The sequence below is a fragment of the Chiloscyllium plagiosum genome, unplaced genomic scaffold (genome assembly GCF_037043375.1).
Source record: "Chiloscyllium plagiosum isolate Xiang-an unplaced genomic scaffold, Cpla_swu_hap1 HiC_scaffold_4, whole genome shotgun sequence".
NCBI lineage: Eukaryota > Metazoa > Chordata > Chondrichthyes > Orectolobiformes > Hemiscylliidae > Chiloscyllium > Chiloscyllium plagiosum.
The window spans coordinates 73,139,974-73,159,649 of NW_028270142.1; the positions used below are offsets into that span (position 1 = coordinate 73,139,974).

The 19,676-nt window shown below is 43.3% G+C and overlaps 1 protein-coding gene across 9 annotated transcripts in view; it reads left to right on the top strand.

Moving 5' to 3' along the window:
* Positions 1-19,676, top strand: part of oxr1a (oxidation resistance 1a) — a 583,533-nt gene that overhangs the window by 403,640 nt on the left and 160,217 nt on the right. For all 9 annotated transcript variants that reach the window (XM_087986357.1, XM_087986351.1, XM_087986354.1 and 6 more), the window contains one exon: positions 7,832-7,984. In XM_087986357.1, the coding sequence (XP_087842483.1) occupies positions 7,832-7,984 (153 nt within the window). The remainder of the gene's footprint in view (positions 1-7,831; positions 7,985-19,676) is intronic.

The window sequence follows — 19,676 nt, forward strand, 5'->3', positions numbered from 1 at the left end:
GCTGGCACCCAGCCCTTATCCCTCCAAATCCTTCCTATTCTATACCCATCCAAATGCATTTTAAATGTTTCAATTGGACCAGCTTCCACCACTTCCTCTGGCAGCTCATTCCATACATGTACCACCCTCTGCATGAAAAGGTTGCCCCTTATGTTTCTTTCATATCTTTCCGCTCTCACCCTAAACCTATGCCCTCGAGTTCTGGACTCCCCAAACCCAGGGAAAAGACTTTGTCTAGTAACCCTATCCATGCCCCTCTTGATTTTGTAAACCTCTATAAGGTCACCCCTCAGCCTCCAACGCTCTAGGGAAAACAGCCTCAGCCTGCTCAGCCTCTCCCCATAGCTCAAATCCTCCAACCCTGGCAACATCCTTGTAAATCTTTTCTGAACCCTTTCAAGTTTCACAACATCTTTCCGATAGGAAGGAGACCAGAATTGCACGCAATATTCCAACAGTGGCCTAACCAATATCCTGTACAGCTGCAACAGGACCTCCCAACTCATGTACTCAATACTTTGACCAAATAAAAGCAAGCATACCAGACGCCGCCTTCAATATCCTATCTACCTGCATTCCATGGTCCCTTTGTTCAACAACACTCTCTAGGACCTTACCATTAAGTGTATAAGTCCTGCTAAGATTTGCTTTCCCAAAATGTAGCACCTCACATTTATCTTAATTAAACTCCATCTGCCACTTTTCAGCCCGTTGGCCCATCTGATCAAGATCCTGTTGTAATCTGAGGTAACCTTCTTCGCTGTCCACTACACCTCCAATTTTGGTGTCATCTGCAAACTTACTAACTGTACCTCTTATGCTCGCATCCAAATCATTTATGTAAATGACAAAACATAGAGGGCCCAGCATAAAGGTGCCATCCTTGTGGCACTCCACTGGTCACAGGCCTCCAGTCTGAAAAACAACCGTCCACCACCACCCTCTATCTTCTATCTTTGAGCCAGTTCTATATCCAAATGGCTAGTTCTCCCTTTATTCCATGAGATCTAACCTCGCTAATCAGTCTCCCATGGGGAACCTTGTCCATCGCCTTACTGAAGTCCATATAGATCACATCTACCGCTCTGTCCTCATCAATCCTCTTTGTTACTTCTTCAAAAAATTCAATCAAGTTTGTGAGACATGATTTCCCACGCACAAAGCCATGTTGACTATCCCTAATGAGTCCTTGCCTTTCCAAATACATGTACATCCTGTCCCTCAGGATTCCCTCCAACAACTTGTCCACCACCGACATCAGGCTCACTGGTCTATAGTTCCCTGGTTTGTCCTTTTCGCCAACTTTCAGTCTTCCGGCACCTCGCCTGTGTCTATTGATGATACAAATACCTCAGCAAGAGGCCCAGCAATCACTTCTCTAGCTTCCCACAGAATTCTCAGGAACACCTTTATGCACTTCCTCTGTAATATGGACATTTTGCAAGGTGTCACTATCTATTTTGCTACTTTCCACATCTTCCATATCCTTTTCTACAGTAAATACTCTTGCAAAATACTTGTTTAGTATCTCCCCCATTTTCTGTGCCTTGTTGATCTTTGAGGGGCTGTATTCTCTCCCTAGTTATTCTTTTGTCCTTAATGTATTTGTAAAAACCCTTTGGATTCTCCTCAATTCTATTTGCCAAAGCTATCTCATGTCCCCTTTTTGCCCTCCTAATTTCCCTCTTATGTATACTCCTACTTTCTTTATACTCTTCTAAGGATTCACTCGATCTATCCTGTCTATACCGTACATCTGCTTCCTCCTTTTTCTTAACCAAACCCTCAATTTCTTTAGGAGAAAGTGAGGACTGCAGATCCTGGAGATCAGAGCTGAACATGAGTTGCTGGAAAAGCGCAGCAGGTTAGGCAGCATCCAAGGAGCAGGAGAATTGACGTTTCGGGCATGAGCCCTTCCTCAATTTCTTTAGTCATCCAGCATTCCCTATACCTACCAGCCTTTCCTTTCACCCTAACGGGATTATACTTTCTCTGGATTCTCGTTATCTCATTTCTGAAGGCTTCCCATTTTCCAGCTGTCCCTTTACCTGTGAACATCTGCCTCCAATCAGCTTTTGAAAGTTCTTGCCTAAAACATCAAAATTGGCCTTTCTCCAGTTTAGAATGTCAACTTTTAGATCTGGTCTATCTTTTTTCATCACTAATTTAAATTTAGTAGAATTATGGTTGCTGGCCCCAAAGTGCTCCCCCACTGACACCTCAGTCACTTGTCCTCCCTTATTTCCCAAGAGTAAGTCAAGCTTTGCACCTTCTCCAGTAGGTACATCCACATACTGAATCAGAAAATTATCTTGTGCACACTTAACAAATTTCTCTCCATCTAAACCCTTAGACTGGGACTGCCATAGTGTTATGTTTGGAAAGTTAAAATCCCCTACCATAACCACCCTATTATTCTTACAAATAGCTGAGATCTCCTTGCAAGTTTGTTTCTCAATTTCCCTCTGACTATCAGGGGAGTCACAACATTGAATTCCCAGGTACCAACCCATGCTTCATGTTCACCCACCTTATTCCGGATGATCCTGGCATTGAAATAGACACACTTCAAATCAACTTTTTGCTTTCCGGTGCCGTCTTGCAACCCTGACACTTTATTTCGAACTTTCGTTCTCTCAACCTCCTAAACTCGAACTACAATTCAGGTTCCTAATCCCCCTGCTAAATTAGTTTAAATCCACCTGAAGAGCATTAGCAAATTTCCCCCCAAGGATATTGGTACCCTGCTGGTTCAGGTGAAGGCCATCCTATTTGTAGAGGTCCCACCTGTCCCAGGAAGAGCCCCAATTATTCAGTAATCCAAAACCCTCTCTCCTGCACCACACGTTTAGCCACATGTTTGCTAGCACGTGGCATGGTTAACAAACCAGAGATAACAACTTTCTTTGTCCTCACTCTTAGCTTCCACCCCAGCTCACTGAATTTCTGCCCTAAATCCCTATCTCTCTTCCGACCTTTGCCATTGGTGCCTATGTGGACCACGACATGGGGCTGTTCCCCCTCCCCTGCAAAGATCGCGAAAGCATGATCCGCGACATCACAAACCCTAGCACCTGGGAGGCAACACGCCAACTGTTACAGAGTCTCATTCCCACAGAACCTCCTGTCTGTACCCCTGACTAAAGCTGCACTCTTTCCTTCTGAGCAACAGGGATAGACTGTGTGCCAGAGACCTGTGCCCCATTGCTTATCCCTGATAAGTTGCTCTCTCTTTCCACCCCCGCCCCTCCACAACACCCCCAGCAGTATCCAAAACTGTTTACTTGTTGTTGAGGGGAACAGCCTCAGGGGATCCCTGCACTGCCTGCTACTTCCATTTCCGCCCCCTGACGGTAACCCTTCTTTTACCTGGGGTGTGACTACCTCCCTGTAACTCCTCTTAATAATCCCCTCCACCTCTGGGGGATAAAAAATCCGAAGTTCATCCAGGTCCCTAACACGGTTTTCAACGAGCTGGAATTGGGTACACTTCCCGCAGATATAGTCAGCAGGGGCACTAGTGGCGACCCTTGCCTCCCACATTCTGCAGGAGGAACATTCAACTGCCATAATCTCCAATCCCACTGTTCTAAATTCCCAACAAGCCTACTGAAAACTAAGAGAGAGGGGGAACAAAAAGACTGGTCATCTTATTAATCCAGCGCACAGATCCTTTTTGGTTAGGGGAGGAGAATGGGTGGAGACACTACCTGTGTGTACCTTTCAGGAAGCACTTCACCACAAAGCATGCAAGCCAACTGACCATGTGATGTTGACATGAGTCCTGTCCTCAGCGCACCGTGACACTGAGTACCAGGGTTTGAATCATGGACTAGCTAACAGGAGTTTGTGTTTTAAATAATTTCCCAGTTCCCCAAATTGCATTGATGAAATGTGCATTGTAGGACAACGACCTGTAATGCAACTTCCCCCACCCCTTTAACATCTCCTTCCATCACACTTGAAACATTTAAATCTTGGACAATCAGCTGCCAATCCTGTCTCTATAATTGCAATTATGTAATAGTTCAAAGTACTAACCAAAGCTCTAAGTTCATCATCTTTGCCTATTCTCATATCTTTTTAGGCACATATTCATCCTATATATCCTACAGTTTCTACTCTGACTAGTTCATGGCACTGGTCTTAGAATAACTACTTTTCAGGTGCTGCATTTCAACTTTCTTCCTAGTTCTTTATATTCTGCTTTTAGGACCTCATTCCTTTTTTTAAAACCTATATCATTAGTACCAACATGTACCTCGACCACTGACTGTTCACTCTCCCTCTCCATAATGTCCTTCATTATCTCACACATCCATGACCAAGAAGGCAACACACTATCCTGGACTCTTCTTTGCAGCCACAGAAACTCCTTACAGTTGAATCCCCTGTAATTACAGCATTTCTGTGCCTATTTCTCCCTCCCTCTGCAGCATAGCCAACCATGGCGCCATGAATTTGGCTGCTGGCGTTATCCCCTGAGAGGCCATTCTCCTCAACCATATCAAAAACAGGATATCTGTTTTGCACGGAAATTGCCACAGGAATTCCTGCACTGCCTGATTAGTCCTCCTGTTCTGCTTACGTGGGCCTCCTGGTCTGCCTAATGGTCACCCATTCCTTTTCTGCCTGTGGAGTCTGAGTCTGCAGTGTGACCACCTCACTTTTATACGTGCTAACAATACTGTCCACCTCGTGAATGCTGTACAGTGTCCCCAGATGCCACTCCAACTCCGAAACTCAGGCTTCCAGGAGCTGCAGCTGGCAACACTTCTTGCACACATACAGGTCCAGGTCGCTGTAAGTGTGCCTGGCTTCCCACATCGAGCAAGAGGAGCAGACTATGATTTGGGTTCTCCTGCCATGTCTTACCCCTTTAACTTAATTAATCCTTAGAATGGCAAGTACTTTTAATATTAAGTTAAAGCTGGTGGTGCTGTTTGCTCCAATAACAATTTTTCAAAACTTACCTGCTGCTCACCAATAATTTCCAGAAACTGTTTAAGCATGTGCTCTTTTATCTGCTATAACTCTTGTTATCAACCTTGCTTTTCTCTGAACCTCACCACTGCACTTTTTTTTGGTTAGAGGAGGAAGGAGGGATGGAAAATGCTACAGTAATGTAATGTTTGGGACTAACTGTTCCTTAACACCGGGTTCTTTCATGATGCCCATCATACACGCACTGACTGTGAACTTCATGCACAGAATGCAGATGTCCAATGTCTCAGCACCCTTTGGTTAACTGCTTCTACCCATCATGGGTGACAAGATCCAGGTTGTTACCATTCATTTTCTTTAGAACAAACTGTTTTCATGTTTCCCCTGTAAAACTTGTTAAAAAAAAGACTAATGACCCCAAGTTGTTGTCCCCTCAATGAAAGGGAACATGTTTTTATTGGTCTCCGTTATGTGTTCTTATCATAATTTTGTACACCTCTATCAAATCTGTCATCCATATTCTTTACCCCAAGGCGAACAACCTTCTCCACTCTAATCTTGTAATTATAATACCTCATCCCTGGAATCATTCCAATAAATTTTCTCTATCTTCTCAAGGACACATCATTCCTGAAGTACGGTGACCAGAACTGCTCCATTTGTAGACTAATCAGAGTGTTGTGAAAGTTAACATAACTTCCCTTCTTTTGTACTAAATACCTGCTTTTTTAATGAAGCTGAAAACCCTATTTATCGAGTCATCGTGTCATAGACATTTATAGCACGGAAACAGACCCTTGGTTCCAACTCGTCCATGCTGACCAGCTATCCTAAACTAATCTAGTCACATTTGCCACCTCTAAACCCTACTCATACCCACACAGATGTCCTTTAAATGTTGCAATTGTACCAGATCCCACCACCACCTCTCACAGCTCATTCCATACACACACTACCCTCTGCATGAAAATGTCCCTTGGTTCCTTTTTAAATTTATTCCCCCTCACCCTAAACCTATGCCCTCTAGTTTTGGACTCCCAGATCCCAACAAAAGACCTTGTCTATTTACCCTATCCATGCCCCTCCTGATTATATAAACTTATATAAGGTCACCCCTCAGCCTTCAATGCTCCAGGGGAAAACAGCCCCAACCTCTTCAGCCTCTCCCTGTAGCTGAAACCCTCTAACCCTGGCAACATCCTTATAAATCTTCTCTGAACGCTTTCATGTTTCACAACATCCTTTCAATAAGAGGGAGATCAGAATTGCATGCAATATTCCAAAAGTGGCCTAACCAATATCCTATATAGCTGCAACATGACCTCCCAACCCCTATATTCAATGCTTTGACTGATAACGGAAAGCATGCCAAATGCTGCCTTCGTTATCCTGTCTACCTTCAACTCCAGTTTCAAGGAACGATGAACCTGCACTCTAAGGTTCTGTCTGAATTTGCCTTTCCTAAATGCAGCACCTCACATTTATCTAAATTAAACTCCATCTGTCACTCCTCAGCACATTGGCCCATCTGCTCATGATCCCATTGTGATCTGAGGTAACCTCCTTCATTGTCCACTACACATCCAATTTTCGTGTCATTTGCAAACTTACTAACTATACCTCTTATATTCACATCCAAATCATTTATATAAATGATGAAAAGCAGTGGATTTAGTACTGATCCTTGTGGCACACTATGGGTCACAGGCCTCCAATCTGAAAGGAAACCCTCCACCACCACCATGGTGGTGTTATCTATTCCATGTTATCTAACCTCACCAACCGGTGCACCACGAAGAACCTTTTTGCATACCTTACTGAAGTCCATATTGATCACGCCCACTGCTCTGCCCTGACCTAGTCTCCTCATTTTCTTTACTTTGTTAGCAACTCTCTCAATGTGTCCTGTCAACTTCAAAAATCAATGCACATGAATCCCCATCTTTCTCTAACCCTGCATACTGTTTACAATTTTACCATTAAGTCTATATTCCCTCTCTGTCACCATTCCCTACATACAAACTACTCACTACCTCTCAATGTGAGTATGCAGGTGCAGCAATGGGTAAAAAAGGTAAATAATATGTTGCCCCTCAGAGCAAGAGAATTTGAGTAAGGGATGTTTTATACAGAGCCTTGGTGTGACAAAACCTAGAATATGGTGATGCTCTGATCTGAAGAAGGATGTTTTGGCCAGAAAAAGGCTTCCCACACTAATTCTTGGGAGAGCAGGACAGGCGTTTAAAGGGAGACAGATCAGTTAGGACTGTATTCATTGAAATTTAGAAGAATGAGGACATCTCTTAGTGGTATCTTTCTAAAAAGGTTCAAACAGAGCAGACATTGAAAAGATGAATGGGAAGTCCAGAACAAGAGCCCAAAGTTCAGTGATGCAAGGTAAGCTATTTAAGACTGAGATGAGGAGAAATGTCTTCATCCAAAGAGCGATGAGCCTGTGGAATTCTCAGTCGCCAAGAGGTTGAAACCAAAACAGTGAATATTTTGGGGTGGCAAAAGCAAGTACAGGGTACTGAGTTGGCTGATCAGTCATGATCATATTGAATGGCAGAGTAAAGTCAAAAGGCCAAATAGCACCTCCTGCTCCTAATTCGTATTTTTTCCACCCCTTGGCATCTCCCCCCATCCCCCCCACCCCCCATCACCACCTCCTTGCACTTTCCCCACTGCTGCTCCTACCTCTTCACCACTATTGAATTTGGTGCCAACATAGGAGGGAAATAAAAATCATATGAAGAATCTTATTTATTATTCAGCAGTTTAACTTCCCTTTCCATCTTTGGTCTCTGTTAGTTACACTTCCTGGCTAGTGTAAGATTTGCAGATCCTGAGATTTTAATAAGAATTGCAGAACTTTGTGTGATTTCAGGATGTGGAACACCCTGACCCCAAAGACCTGAGCTGCTCACAAATACACAGCTGCAGCCGGACTCCGAGAGTGATGTCGTTTATGTCTGAGGATGAGGAGGCGTTCACAGAGAAGTTTCTCAAAATTACATGCCGATACATAACTGATGGAAAGGTAATTATTCTTGGTTTCATTCAATTAGCAGGATTTATTATTGTTTAATTTTAGTTGTAGCTCATCTGTTTGAATTATTAATCAAAGGATTGTACAGTAGTTTCAATTAACATTAGTGGGCGGCACGGTGGCACAGTGGTTAGCACTGCTGCCTCGCAGCGCCAGAGACCCGGGTTCAATTCCCGACTCAGGCGACTGACTGTGTGGAGTTTGCACGTTCTCCCCGTGTCTGCGTGGGTTTCCTCCGGGTGCTCCGGTTTCCTCCCACAGTCCAAAGATGTGCAGGTTAGGTGAATTGGCCATACTAAATTGCCCGTAGTGTTAGGTAAGGGGTAAATGTAGGGGTATGGGTGGGTTTCGCTTCGGCGGGTCGGTGTGGACTTGTTGGGCCGAAGGGCCTGTTTCCACACTGTAATCTAATTTAATCTAATTTAATCTAATTTAATCTAAAACATTGATTTCCTTCCAGTGTGAGGGAGGACATGTTTGAGGAGGACTGAACCACTGTAGTTTCCTCACTGAAAGATGGTGGCTGTCTGTGACAGTGAAGCAGTCAATGGAGCAGCAATGTGTGCACAAAGGGGTGTAGACAAATATGCCTTGTGTGAGAGAGAGTAGGAAAGCAGCTGAATGGAGGAGGTGCACCGGGGGTGAAGTCAGGTGGGGAAGGTGCTAGAATGTCATAATTCTCAGAGATAAAGGGATCTAGGCAGGGGAAAGCAGAGTACTAAGGTAGGTGCTCAGCATCATATTGAGTGGCAGACCAGACTCAAATAAGGGCCAACTCTTCCTACTTGTTTTGATGTCCATCATGAAAGTGATGAATAGCGATATTATTTGACTTTTGAGTGGAACATTGTAACTTAGGTTTGTTTGGTGCTGGTATTTATCTGACTGTTGTGTTTTAAACAGCTGGCAAGATGGTCAGTGACAAAGGAAAGATGAGGTGTGGGATAGTTGTTGAACAGGTATCTGGAATTGTATAGAGTTGTACAGCATAGCAATAAGCCCTTCGGCCCATACGTGTCTATGTCGAATAACAAACACCAAACTACGCCAACCCCGTTTACTTGCATGTGGTTCATACCTACTAGGCTCTCGCATTTGAACAACTCATCCAGATGCTTCTTAAATGTTGAGAGTATATTGTCTCTAACACCATCTCAGGCAGCATATTCCATATTTCTCCCATCCTCTTGGTTATAGATTCTTTCTCAGATCTCCTTTAAATCACTTTCTACCAACCTTAAACCTCATATCCTCTTCGGTATGTTTTCCCATGGGGAAGAGAATTTAACAATCTGTTCAGCTCCAAGTGAAAGAAAACTAACCCATCCAGTCTCTCCTCATCACCAAGACTCTTCATCTCAGACGACATCCGAGTGAATCTTCTCTGCATCGTCTCCAGTGCAGTCCAGTCCTTCCAATAGTGTGGTGACTTGAGATAGTATTCCATCTATGGCCTACCTGTTGTTTTATAAAATTGTACCAAAACATTCTTCAATAAAAATTGAAAGAGCGCCGATGCTGGAAACCAGAAACAAAAACAGAAATTGCTCAGCATGTCTGGCAGAATCTCTAGAGAGAAAGCAGAGTTCAAGTTTTGAGTCAAGTGACCCTTCCTCTGAACCTCAACAGTTCTAAAGAAGCATCACTGAACCCGAAACATTATCTGTGATTTCTTTCCACAGATGCTACAAGACCTGCTGAGCTTTTCCAGCAATTTCTGTTTTTGTTTCTTGCTATGTTGTACACTCCCACTAATAAAGACAAGCATCCAGTAGGCCTTCCTCACCACTATCTACCTGTGCTGGCAGCTTCAGAGATCTTCAGATTTGCACACCAATGTGCCTTTGCATCTCAGACCTCCCAAAATGCATCAAGTTGCACTTTACTGGCTATTGTTCTGCCCAAGTTGCCAACTTATCAATATCATAAGACTGATACTGACTGAGACTGTCTTCCTCACTATGAACAACACCATCAATTTTTGTTTCATCTGCAAACTTACTAATTCTACTTCTGCATTCGCATCCAAATGATTAACATAACAGCAAACAGCAAGCATTCCAGCACCAAACATTGAGATACCCCTCTAGTAACAGACTTTCAATTACAAAAACAATACTCCACGATCACCTATTCTCTCCTATTTGTAAGCCAGTTTTGGATCCAGTTTGCCAACTTGCCTTGGATCCCATGGGCTGGTGCCTTTTGGGATATATGTACTTGTATGCCCATTAAAACATCTAATGCTTCTTCCTTAGTAATCATCTTTAGTAATCTTAATGTGTTCTCTCTAACCTCACAATCCAACTGAATTCCCTGGCAACAATGCCATTCTCCGTTATGAATATGAATGAAAAGTAATCTTGTTAGACCTCATCCACATCTAATGACACCATATACACATTGCCCCTCCTGTCTCTAATAGGTCCTATCCTTTCCCTGGTAATCCTCTTACTCCTCATATACTTGTAGAATGCCTTGACCTTTTCTTAATTCTGTCTACCAAAGATATTTCATGGCCTCTCTCTACCTTCCTGATTTCCTTGTACGCGCACTATATTTTGGAGGGATCTCTCTTGTCTTTAATGCACATATGCTTTCTCCTTTTTCTTTAGCGGACTCTTGATATCCAGTGTTCCATGGCCCTTGCCCTTCATTCTTAGAGGAATACGCTGGCCCTGAATTCTCACTGTACTACTTTTAAAAGACTCCCACGTTTCAGATTTAGACTTGCCTGCAGATAGCTGCTTCGAGTCCATGTTTGCCAGGTCCCACCAGGCATATTGAAATTGGTCTTCCCCCAGTTTAGACACGTAATTTCTGCACTACGCTTATCCCTTTCCATAATTACTAGTGTTGACTGGTCCAGCAATCAGACTGTAGTCAGCCGGGTCTAAGGGACTGTGTTGTTGGTTGTCTTCCTCTTGGTACCTTCTCTTCAGCTGCTCTCTGTGTAGTTGCTGGAAAGGGCTATGCCAAATGTCGACGGTTGTACAAGGCCAGTGAGGGAAAACAGTGATTGGTAGCATACTCCTTGGGTACTGCAGTGCCCTTCCAGACTGCTCCCTGCAACTGAGGCATTACCTCTTGGTAGCCATGGTGACCACACTTATTTTGACTGCCCCTATCGAAATGGGATGCTGCCGATGTCATTTTGTTATGTTATCAGCCCTTGTTCCCCATTAGCATCCTCTGCTTTGACGGATATTTTAAAACACTGATGGCACAACAGATTGGCATAGAATAAAGGCATCACTTATCAAAGAGATGAAAATTTTCAAAGATATTCTTTCTCTAAACTTAAAAAGTAATTGAGAGCTACCACTATCCAATCAAGTGAGCAAGAATTAAGTGTCATCAATATAGAAGATGTTGAGTTTCTTGAGTGTTTAGGAGAGGCTATAATATTGTTCACTTTAATAAAAACAAACAACTGCGTCTCATAATGAGAACTGGCTTAACTTGCATTGGACAGTCAATGTACAGGAGCAACTCTTGGTCTCACTGCTTCTTTTCTCAATTCTTCAACCTCTTAATTTCTGGAATTAATTAGGAGTGTTTTTCTAGAATCCTCCGTCAGTGTTTTCCCCACTATCTGCTGCACTGAGTGGTCTTCCTTTATTTTTTGCTCTGTTTCTTTCTACCCTGTTTGAGGGCTTGATGTTTGGATAGGTTATTATTTGGCCTTTTGATATGTTAAAAAATTACTTCAAGGCACCCTGTCTGTTGTTGATTTCTTTTACACACAAGTCCTAGCCTCCTCTAACATTCTGTTTCTTGACTGCAATAACTGTTTATTTGGCTCATTTATTGTGTGAGGATGCTGCCACTTTAAAAGGTTATATTTTCCGGTTTTTTTTTTGAAGAGAAGTTGTAAGGCAGAGGTGGCACACTAGCTACTGAAGGTGATTTAAGTAAACAAAGTGAGGCCTTGGATTTTTTAAAAGTTGGAACGATGGATTCAGTATGATTCTGATTCTGATTCTACAGGTTATTGGTTGACAAGTGGACTCTGTGGCTGTTGCTGTAGAAAATGCACCAGTAAATGATAGACAGTTAATTGCTGAGCTTTGTTTAAATATTAAAGGGTTTCTAATCAAGATAGTGCCCTGAGAAATAAACCAGCAAATGGCTCTTATTATTTTGTTGTGTTTATTAGAAGTTCCTAATTTCTAATTAGGGTACCAACACTTACAAGATTACCTGAACCCAGTTCCACACAACTGAGTAGTCCTGGAGTGGTATCAATAGATCCCTGCGTTTATCTGTTGTACCGACACAGCAACATCTGTGCAATCAGTGGCACCTTGCATTCTGCTATCTTGACATTGCCAAGTAATGCTCTGTTGGCTTATCTGGCAAGCGAGAATAAACTAATAATCCCTCTGATGTATATTACCACAGTCACTTCATTCGTGCAGTGGGTGAACAGAATATTTTTGAGATGTTAACAGTGTTGTCAACTCCAGGCTGAAAGGATCCCAGGACATTGATGCTCATGACCTTGGCTCCTTTTACAGCAGGACCATCCTATCTTTATGTTGAGTGAAATGCTGCAAACAACAGGTTGCAAAATGTGGAGAATCATTGCATCCAAAGCAGTGAATGTGTTCACAAGCAGGAGGTGACCACCACTTGGGTCAGAATTGAGACCAACTGAGGCATCTTCCCCTGTGGTGGCCAACTAATTAACTGTTGTCCAAGGTGAGAAAACATCTGTAGAATGATTGGCTGGTGATAGCTGGGTGAATGTTGGTGGCATCCGTGGATGTTAGAGCTGGATGGTGGGAGATCTGAGGCGGGGACGAGTTGTTACTGAGGGTAAGTAGTCCCATTGCCATCATTGGTGCTGGGAGGTGTGGCCCTCAGTAGTACAAATGTCATCTTACTGCTAAACCAGCACTTATCATCCTGAACAAATTGGCAATTAGGAGCCAGATGTGTGACCTCAAATACCACTAGTCTCTTCTGTGGCAACGACCAAGACAGGTTTCAGCCTAGATTGGACAGCTTGTCTTATGAAGAGAGGTTGAGTGAGCTCTGGCTTTTCACACTGGAGAGAAAAAGGAAGCGAGGTGACTTGATAGAGGTGTCCAAGGTAATGAGAGGCATAGATTGAGTAGATAACCAGAGATGTTTCCCTCTGGCAGAAATGGCTGACACGAGGGGACATCATTTTAAGGTGATTGGCGGAAGGTATAGAGAAGATGTCAGCAGTAGGTTCTTTACGCAGAGAGTGATGGGAGTATGGAATGCACTGGCAGCAGTGGTAATAGAGTCAGAAACATTAGGGAAATTTAAGTGACTGCTGGGCAAACACATGGACGGCGGTAAATTGAGAGGTGTGTAGGTTAGGTTGATCTTAGATTAAGATAAATGCTTGGCACAACATCATGGGCCGAAGGGTCTGTACTGTGCTGTACTGTTCTATGTTCAAGGGCAGTGATTGATGATTGAAAGATGAGGGATCATCATTTAGAGGTATTTAGAACAGGGTAGAGTGGATAAGAGAGACTGTTTGTTTGTTTGTTTGCTTTGTAGAGAAATTCAACAGTATGCGAGACTCTCAATTAAGGTGAGAATTTAAAAGCGAAATGTGGAAACACATTTCTGTACGCCAGACAATCGGAATGTGGCTTGCTGATCTAAAACCCCTTAGATGCTGACTTAGTTAGAATTTTGTGTAATAAATGCAGTCAAGTGAGATGAAGCAAAGTGGAGGAGAATGAATTTTCAACTTCATTCAGTCGTTATCAAATTGAGCACTGGAACAGGGTGAAGCCATGGAGTAGTCTCCTTAACTCCATTGGTTTTAAAATCTCCACTTGTTCTGAGAAATAAAATCACAGGATTATAAAAATTCCTACAGTGTGGAAAGAGTCCATTCAGCTCATCGAGTCTGCACTGATTCTCCATAGGTCATCCCACCCAACCCAGCCCCTAATGCTGTCTCTGTAACCCCATGTTTACCATACTAATCCACCTAGCCTACGAATGCCTGGAGACAATGGTCAGTTTAGCATGGCCAATCCAACTAAACTGTCCCTCTTTGGACTGCAGGAGGAAACCAGAGTAACCTGCAGAAACCCAAACAGATGATCACCCAATGCTGGAATCATACCTGAGCCAACAGTGCTAACCAGATAGAATTCAATATTTCCACAAAGGTCACCCGAGAGATGATCCCAGAAATGGATTGTAAAGCAGATAGCACTGCCTTCACCAGCTTCATCTTCAAACTTATCTTGTGTTACTATCTCCTTGACGCACCATGTGTGCTAAGAGATATTTACCCATAGCCTGTGAAAGGTCTATTGTCATTATACATGCTCAAAGTTCCCCTCAGTATAGAGTTGTCAGAAGTAGTTTCGGCAGGTTGAATCTTGCAAGCTGCAAATTCTTCAGTGTTGATTCAACACAAACTCGATGCTTGCTCTGAGAGCAACATTACCGAAAGGGTCGCCTTGGTTGTTTTTAATCTATCAATAAATGTTCACTGTTATTCTGAATGATCTCCTGACCTTTCTATCTTCAGCCCCCACTGACAGTAAATTTATCGAATGTTTACAGAACACAAGAAGGCCATTCAGCCTATTGTATCCATTTGAGCTGATCCCACTCCCAGGCTCTTTTCTGATAGGTTGGTATTTTTTAATTTGGCTGCGTTGGAACCCAGTTGTCTCCTTCACTAATACACACCAGGTACTGTCTGAGTAAGGTCTATTTTAATGATCACAGCAGATGTCTGAACTAAAATACAGATACAAAAGTTAAAGCTAGGTCCAAATGAAAGGTACTTACTTAAATCATTACAAGGTCAGTCTGTTATCACTGAAGGCCTTTTACTTGAAGATATATTTTCCTGAGGTGCAGGGATTAAAACTTGAAAGTCAGAAGTTAGTTAGGACACCTGATGCAATTGAGTACTGAAGATCTCTCCCAGACTTGAACTGAGCAGAACAGATTTTGGGAGGGATTGAAGACTCTTTGAATTTTTGAACACATGGCACATTGCGCCACTTTGTGACTGGGCAGTCATGGAGTCATACAGTCATAGAGATGTACAGCAAGGAAACAGACCCTTCAGTCCAACTCATCCATGCCGACCAGACATACCAACCTAATCAAATCCCATTTGCTATTACTTGGCCCATATCCCTCCAAGCACTTCCTATTCATATACCCATCCAGATGCCTTTCAAATGTTGCAATTGTACGAGCCTCCACCACTTCCTCTGGCAGCTCATTCCATATATGCGCCACCCTCTGCATGAAAAAGTTTCACCGTAGGTCCCTATTAGATCTTTCCCCTCTCATCCTAAACCTATGCCCTAAACCTATGTTCTGTACTCCCCCGACCCCAGGGAAAAGACTTGTCTATTTATCCCATCCATGCCTCTCGTGACTTTATAAACCTCTACCCTCAACGTTCCAGGAAAAACAGCCCCAGCCTATTCAGCCTCTCCCTATAGCTCAAATCTTCCAATCCTGGCAGCATCACTATAAATCTTTTCTGAACCTTTCCAAGTTTCACAACCTTCTGCTGATAGGAAGGAGACCAGAATTGCATGCAGTATTCCAAAAGTGGCCTAACCAATGTCCTGTACAGCTGCAACATGACCTCCCAATTCCTAAGCTCAGTACTCTGACCAATAAAGGAAAGCATACCAAACGCAACCTTCACTATCCTATCTACCTGTGACTCTACTTTCAAAAAGCTGTGAGTGTGCATTCCAAAGTCTCTTTGTTCAGCAACACTCCCCAGAACCATACATTTAAGGGTATAAGTTCTGCTAAAACTTGCTTTCCCAAATGCAGCACCTCGCATTTATCTAAACTCCATCAGCCACTCAGCCCATTGGCCCATCTGATCAAGATTCTATTGTATTCTGAGGTAATCATCTTTGCTGTCCACTACACCTCCAATTTTGTTGTCATCTGCAAATTTACTAACTATGCTTCCTCTGTTCACATCCAAGTCATTTATATAAATAATGAAAAGTAGTGTACCTAGCCCCGATCCTTGTGGCACTCCAGTCTGAAAAACGACCCTCCACCACCATCCTCTGTCTTCTACCTTCGACCCAGTTCTTTATCAAAATGGCTAGTTCTCCCTGTATTCCATGATCTCTAACCTTGCTAACCGGTTTTTCCATGGGAAACCTTGTTGAATGCTTTACTGAAGTCCATATAGATCACATCCACTGCTCTGCCCTCATCAACTGTCTTTGTTTCTTTAAAAAAAAAACTCCTCCAAGTTTGTGAGACATGATTTTCCACGCACGAAGCCATGTTGACTATCCCTAGTCAATCCTTGCCTTTCCAAAAATGTGTAAATGCTGTTCCTCAGGATTTCCGACAACCTGCCTACCACTGATGTCAAACTCACCGCGTCTATAGTTCCCTGGCTTGTGTTCACCACCTTTCTTAAATAGTGGTGCAACGTTAGCCAACCTCCAGTCTTCTGGCACCTCATCTGTGACTATCAGTGATAAAAATATCTCAGCAAGGATCCCAGCAATCGCTTCCCATAGAGTTATAGGATGTTTAGTGATGACAAAGGTGTCATCCACTTGGTGGACCCAAAGTTTGGATTGATGGTTGGCAGAGCTGTTTGTTCTAGTCTTTGCATTACTGCGTCTGCTAAGACCTCTATTACTGGAGATGCCATGGGTGTCCCTTGGTTTGCGTATAGGTTTGTTTTAGATTAGATTCCCTACGATGTGGAAACAGGCTCTTCGGCCCAACAGGTCCACACCAACCCTCTGAAGAGCAACCCATCCAGACCCATTCCCTTATACCTAATACTATGGACAATTTAGCATGGCCAATTCACCTAATCTGCACATCTTTGGACTGTGGGAGGAAACCGGAGCATCCGGAGGAAATCCACGCAGACACTGGGTGAATGTGCAAACTCCACACAGACAGTTGCCCGAGGCAGGTATTGAACCCAGGTCCCTGGCACTGTGAGGCAGCAGTGCTAACCACTGAGCTGTGAAATGGGTGCTAAGGCATACATCCACGAGCTTGACGATGTTGTCCTTGCTAATGAAGTTGGTGTTTGGTGTGTGCATGTCTTTGCTGCTTCTAATCGTGGAATCGGTGTTTTTTTGGCCAGGTTGATGTTGAAGGATGTGAGCAGAGCTGTTATGTCAAAGGAGAACATTATTTCATCCTCTTCTATCTTGGTATCTTTGGTCTTCAGGAATTCTTGGGTAGAGTGAATGGAGTGGCATGAGTCTTCCTCTAAGTGTTTTAGTTTTTGGTGTAGTTCCTTACCTAATCTGTATGTTGGTGTTCTAGGTAGTGAGACTATGAGTCTGAGGGAAGCTCCTGGTTTGTGAATTTTGGGTTATCCATAGAAGCGTGGTGCGTTGGATCCATCTTGTTTCATTTTTTGGAAGTCTGTAATGTTCAATTCTCCAGATTTCTGTGGGTTTTTTTTGAGTAAGGCTGTGATTCAATGTTCTCATTGTGGGGTTGGGTCTATCGCCACCTGTTGGTAAGTGTCAGTATCTGCAAGCAGTCTCTTTCTCAATGTAGTCTGTTCAGTTTAAAACGACTGTCAAGTGTTCTTTGTTTGCAGGTAGGAAATGTTGCTATTATCTTTTTTGAGTCCTTCTAGTGCTTTCTTTGTGTATTTAGTGTGTTTCCTTTTTTCCGGCTTAATGTTGGTGCGACTGTCTGTCTCATGGTTTGCTGGGTTTCCTCTGTGAATTTGTCTTTCAGTGGTGTTTCTGATGCTGCTAAGAAGTCTTTCTTGTCCGCATCCCGGAAGTCGTAATTTAATCCACTTAGAGTGCTTTTTCGTTTCTGATAAGGGTCGTCTGATAAGGTTTTTTAAAATCCATGCTTCTGTGTTGTCTGTATTGTTATTTTGTGTGCGTTTGTTCAGTATTTTTCTGCAGGTCTAGTGTTTTCATTTTTTCTGTTGGCCTTTTTCTAATGCCCATGGCTCATTTTACTGTGTCTGCCCATTCATGGTCTATCGCATTAGTGAGTTAAGTCTTTTGGCATGAAATTTCCTGGTTGTATTTAGTTTGTTGTGGGCATTGTTAATCATTTCTCTAAGCATTCTGTGGCCGTTTTGCTCTGCTATTCGTTTAGCAAGTGGAGTGTTAAGGGGAGGTTTGTATTTAGGTAGTACCTGTTCCCTTAGGCATGTTCGCAGGTGGCACTCTGTAAGATGGCATTGGTTTCCCATCTTGGGGCCAGTTTTAGCTTATTGCACCTGCAGGTGTTAGCGAGTTTTGAGAAGATTTGTAGCTCAGGTTGAGGTTCTGTATGTACATTTGCTTGCAGAGCTGGAAGCTCCATTTTCGTAAGGAACAAGAAAGAGGACCCAGGGGCTGTTGGGGAAGTAAATTTCCAATGTAAAAGGGACTTAGCTTGAGTGTCAGAGGCCTCCAGTTGCAGCAGCTGCAGGAATGGTGAGAGCGAGGAGCTGAGTGGGAGCAGTCGAATTGTGTCGTGGGTCGGTGACTGAACTGATATGTTTGGGCATCAGCTGAACCCGAGACACTCCACGTGTAGTGTCTCCAAACCACCCTCCTCCTCTAACCCAAAAAAGGTCTCTGTGGTATGTTGATATGGTAAGGTTTTTCTACTTTTTTTTTGTGTGGTTGGTTTAAAAACTACTTTTCTTTCCTTTTTTTTGTTTATCTAAGTTAAGACTAAGTTAAGTTTAAGATTAAAAATGGCGAGAGATCTCAGACCTGCGTTATGCTCCTCTTGCTCAATGTAGGAGCTCAGGGATACAGCTGATGTCCCTGACGATTTCACATGCAGGAATTGTTGAAGCAACGGCTTTGAAGCACACATAATGCTGAGGGGGTCATGGATAGCATGTTTAATGAATTGGTCATGCCGCAGATTAGGATTGCTGAGGGAGAAAGGGAATGGGTGACCAAAAGGCAGAGAAAGAGCAAGAAGGCTGTGCAGGTGTCCTCTTCCTCCAAAACAGGTGTACCGTTTTGGATACTTTCGGGGGAGATGGCTCACCAAGGGAAGGCAGCAGTAGCCAAGTTCATCACATCGTAACTGGCTGTGCTGTTTGAAAGAGTGGGAAAAAGCTACAGTCACAAGGGATTCAATTGTAAGGGGAGTGGATAGGTGGTTCTGTGGTCGAAAACGAGACTCCCGCATGGTATGCTGCCTCTTAGTTGCATGGGTCAGCAGTGTTTCAGATCATCTGCAGAACATTATGAAGGAGGAGGGTGAACAGCCAGTTGTTGTGGTGCATGTGGGCACCAATGATATAGGGATGAGACCCTACAAGCAGAATTTAGGGAGTTAGGAGCCAAATTGAAAAGTAGGACCTCAGAGGTAGTCCTACTCAGGATTTGCTACTAGTGCAAAGTGCTAGTCAGAGTAGAAATGAAAGAATAGGCAGGATAAATGTGTGGCTTGAGAGATGAAGGAGGGAGGGGTTAAGATTTTTGGGACATTGGGACTATTTCTGGGGGAAGTGGGTCTATTACAGATTGGATGGTCTACACCTGGGCCAGACTGGAACCAATGTCCTTGGAGGTGCTTTTGCTAACACTTGGCAATGAGATGTTAAATGGTTATTTTGTTCTGCTGACATGTTAGAAATTGGATGTCCCATTTTTCTGTCTTGGGAGACAAGATGTGATAATCGAATCGAATTGTGGGCGGCACGGTGGCACAGTGGTTAGCA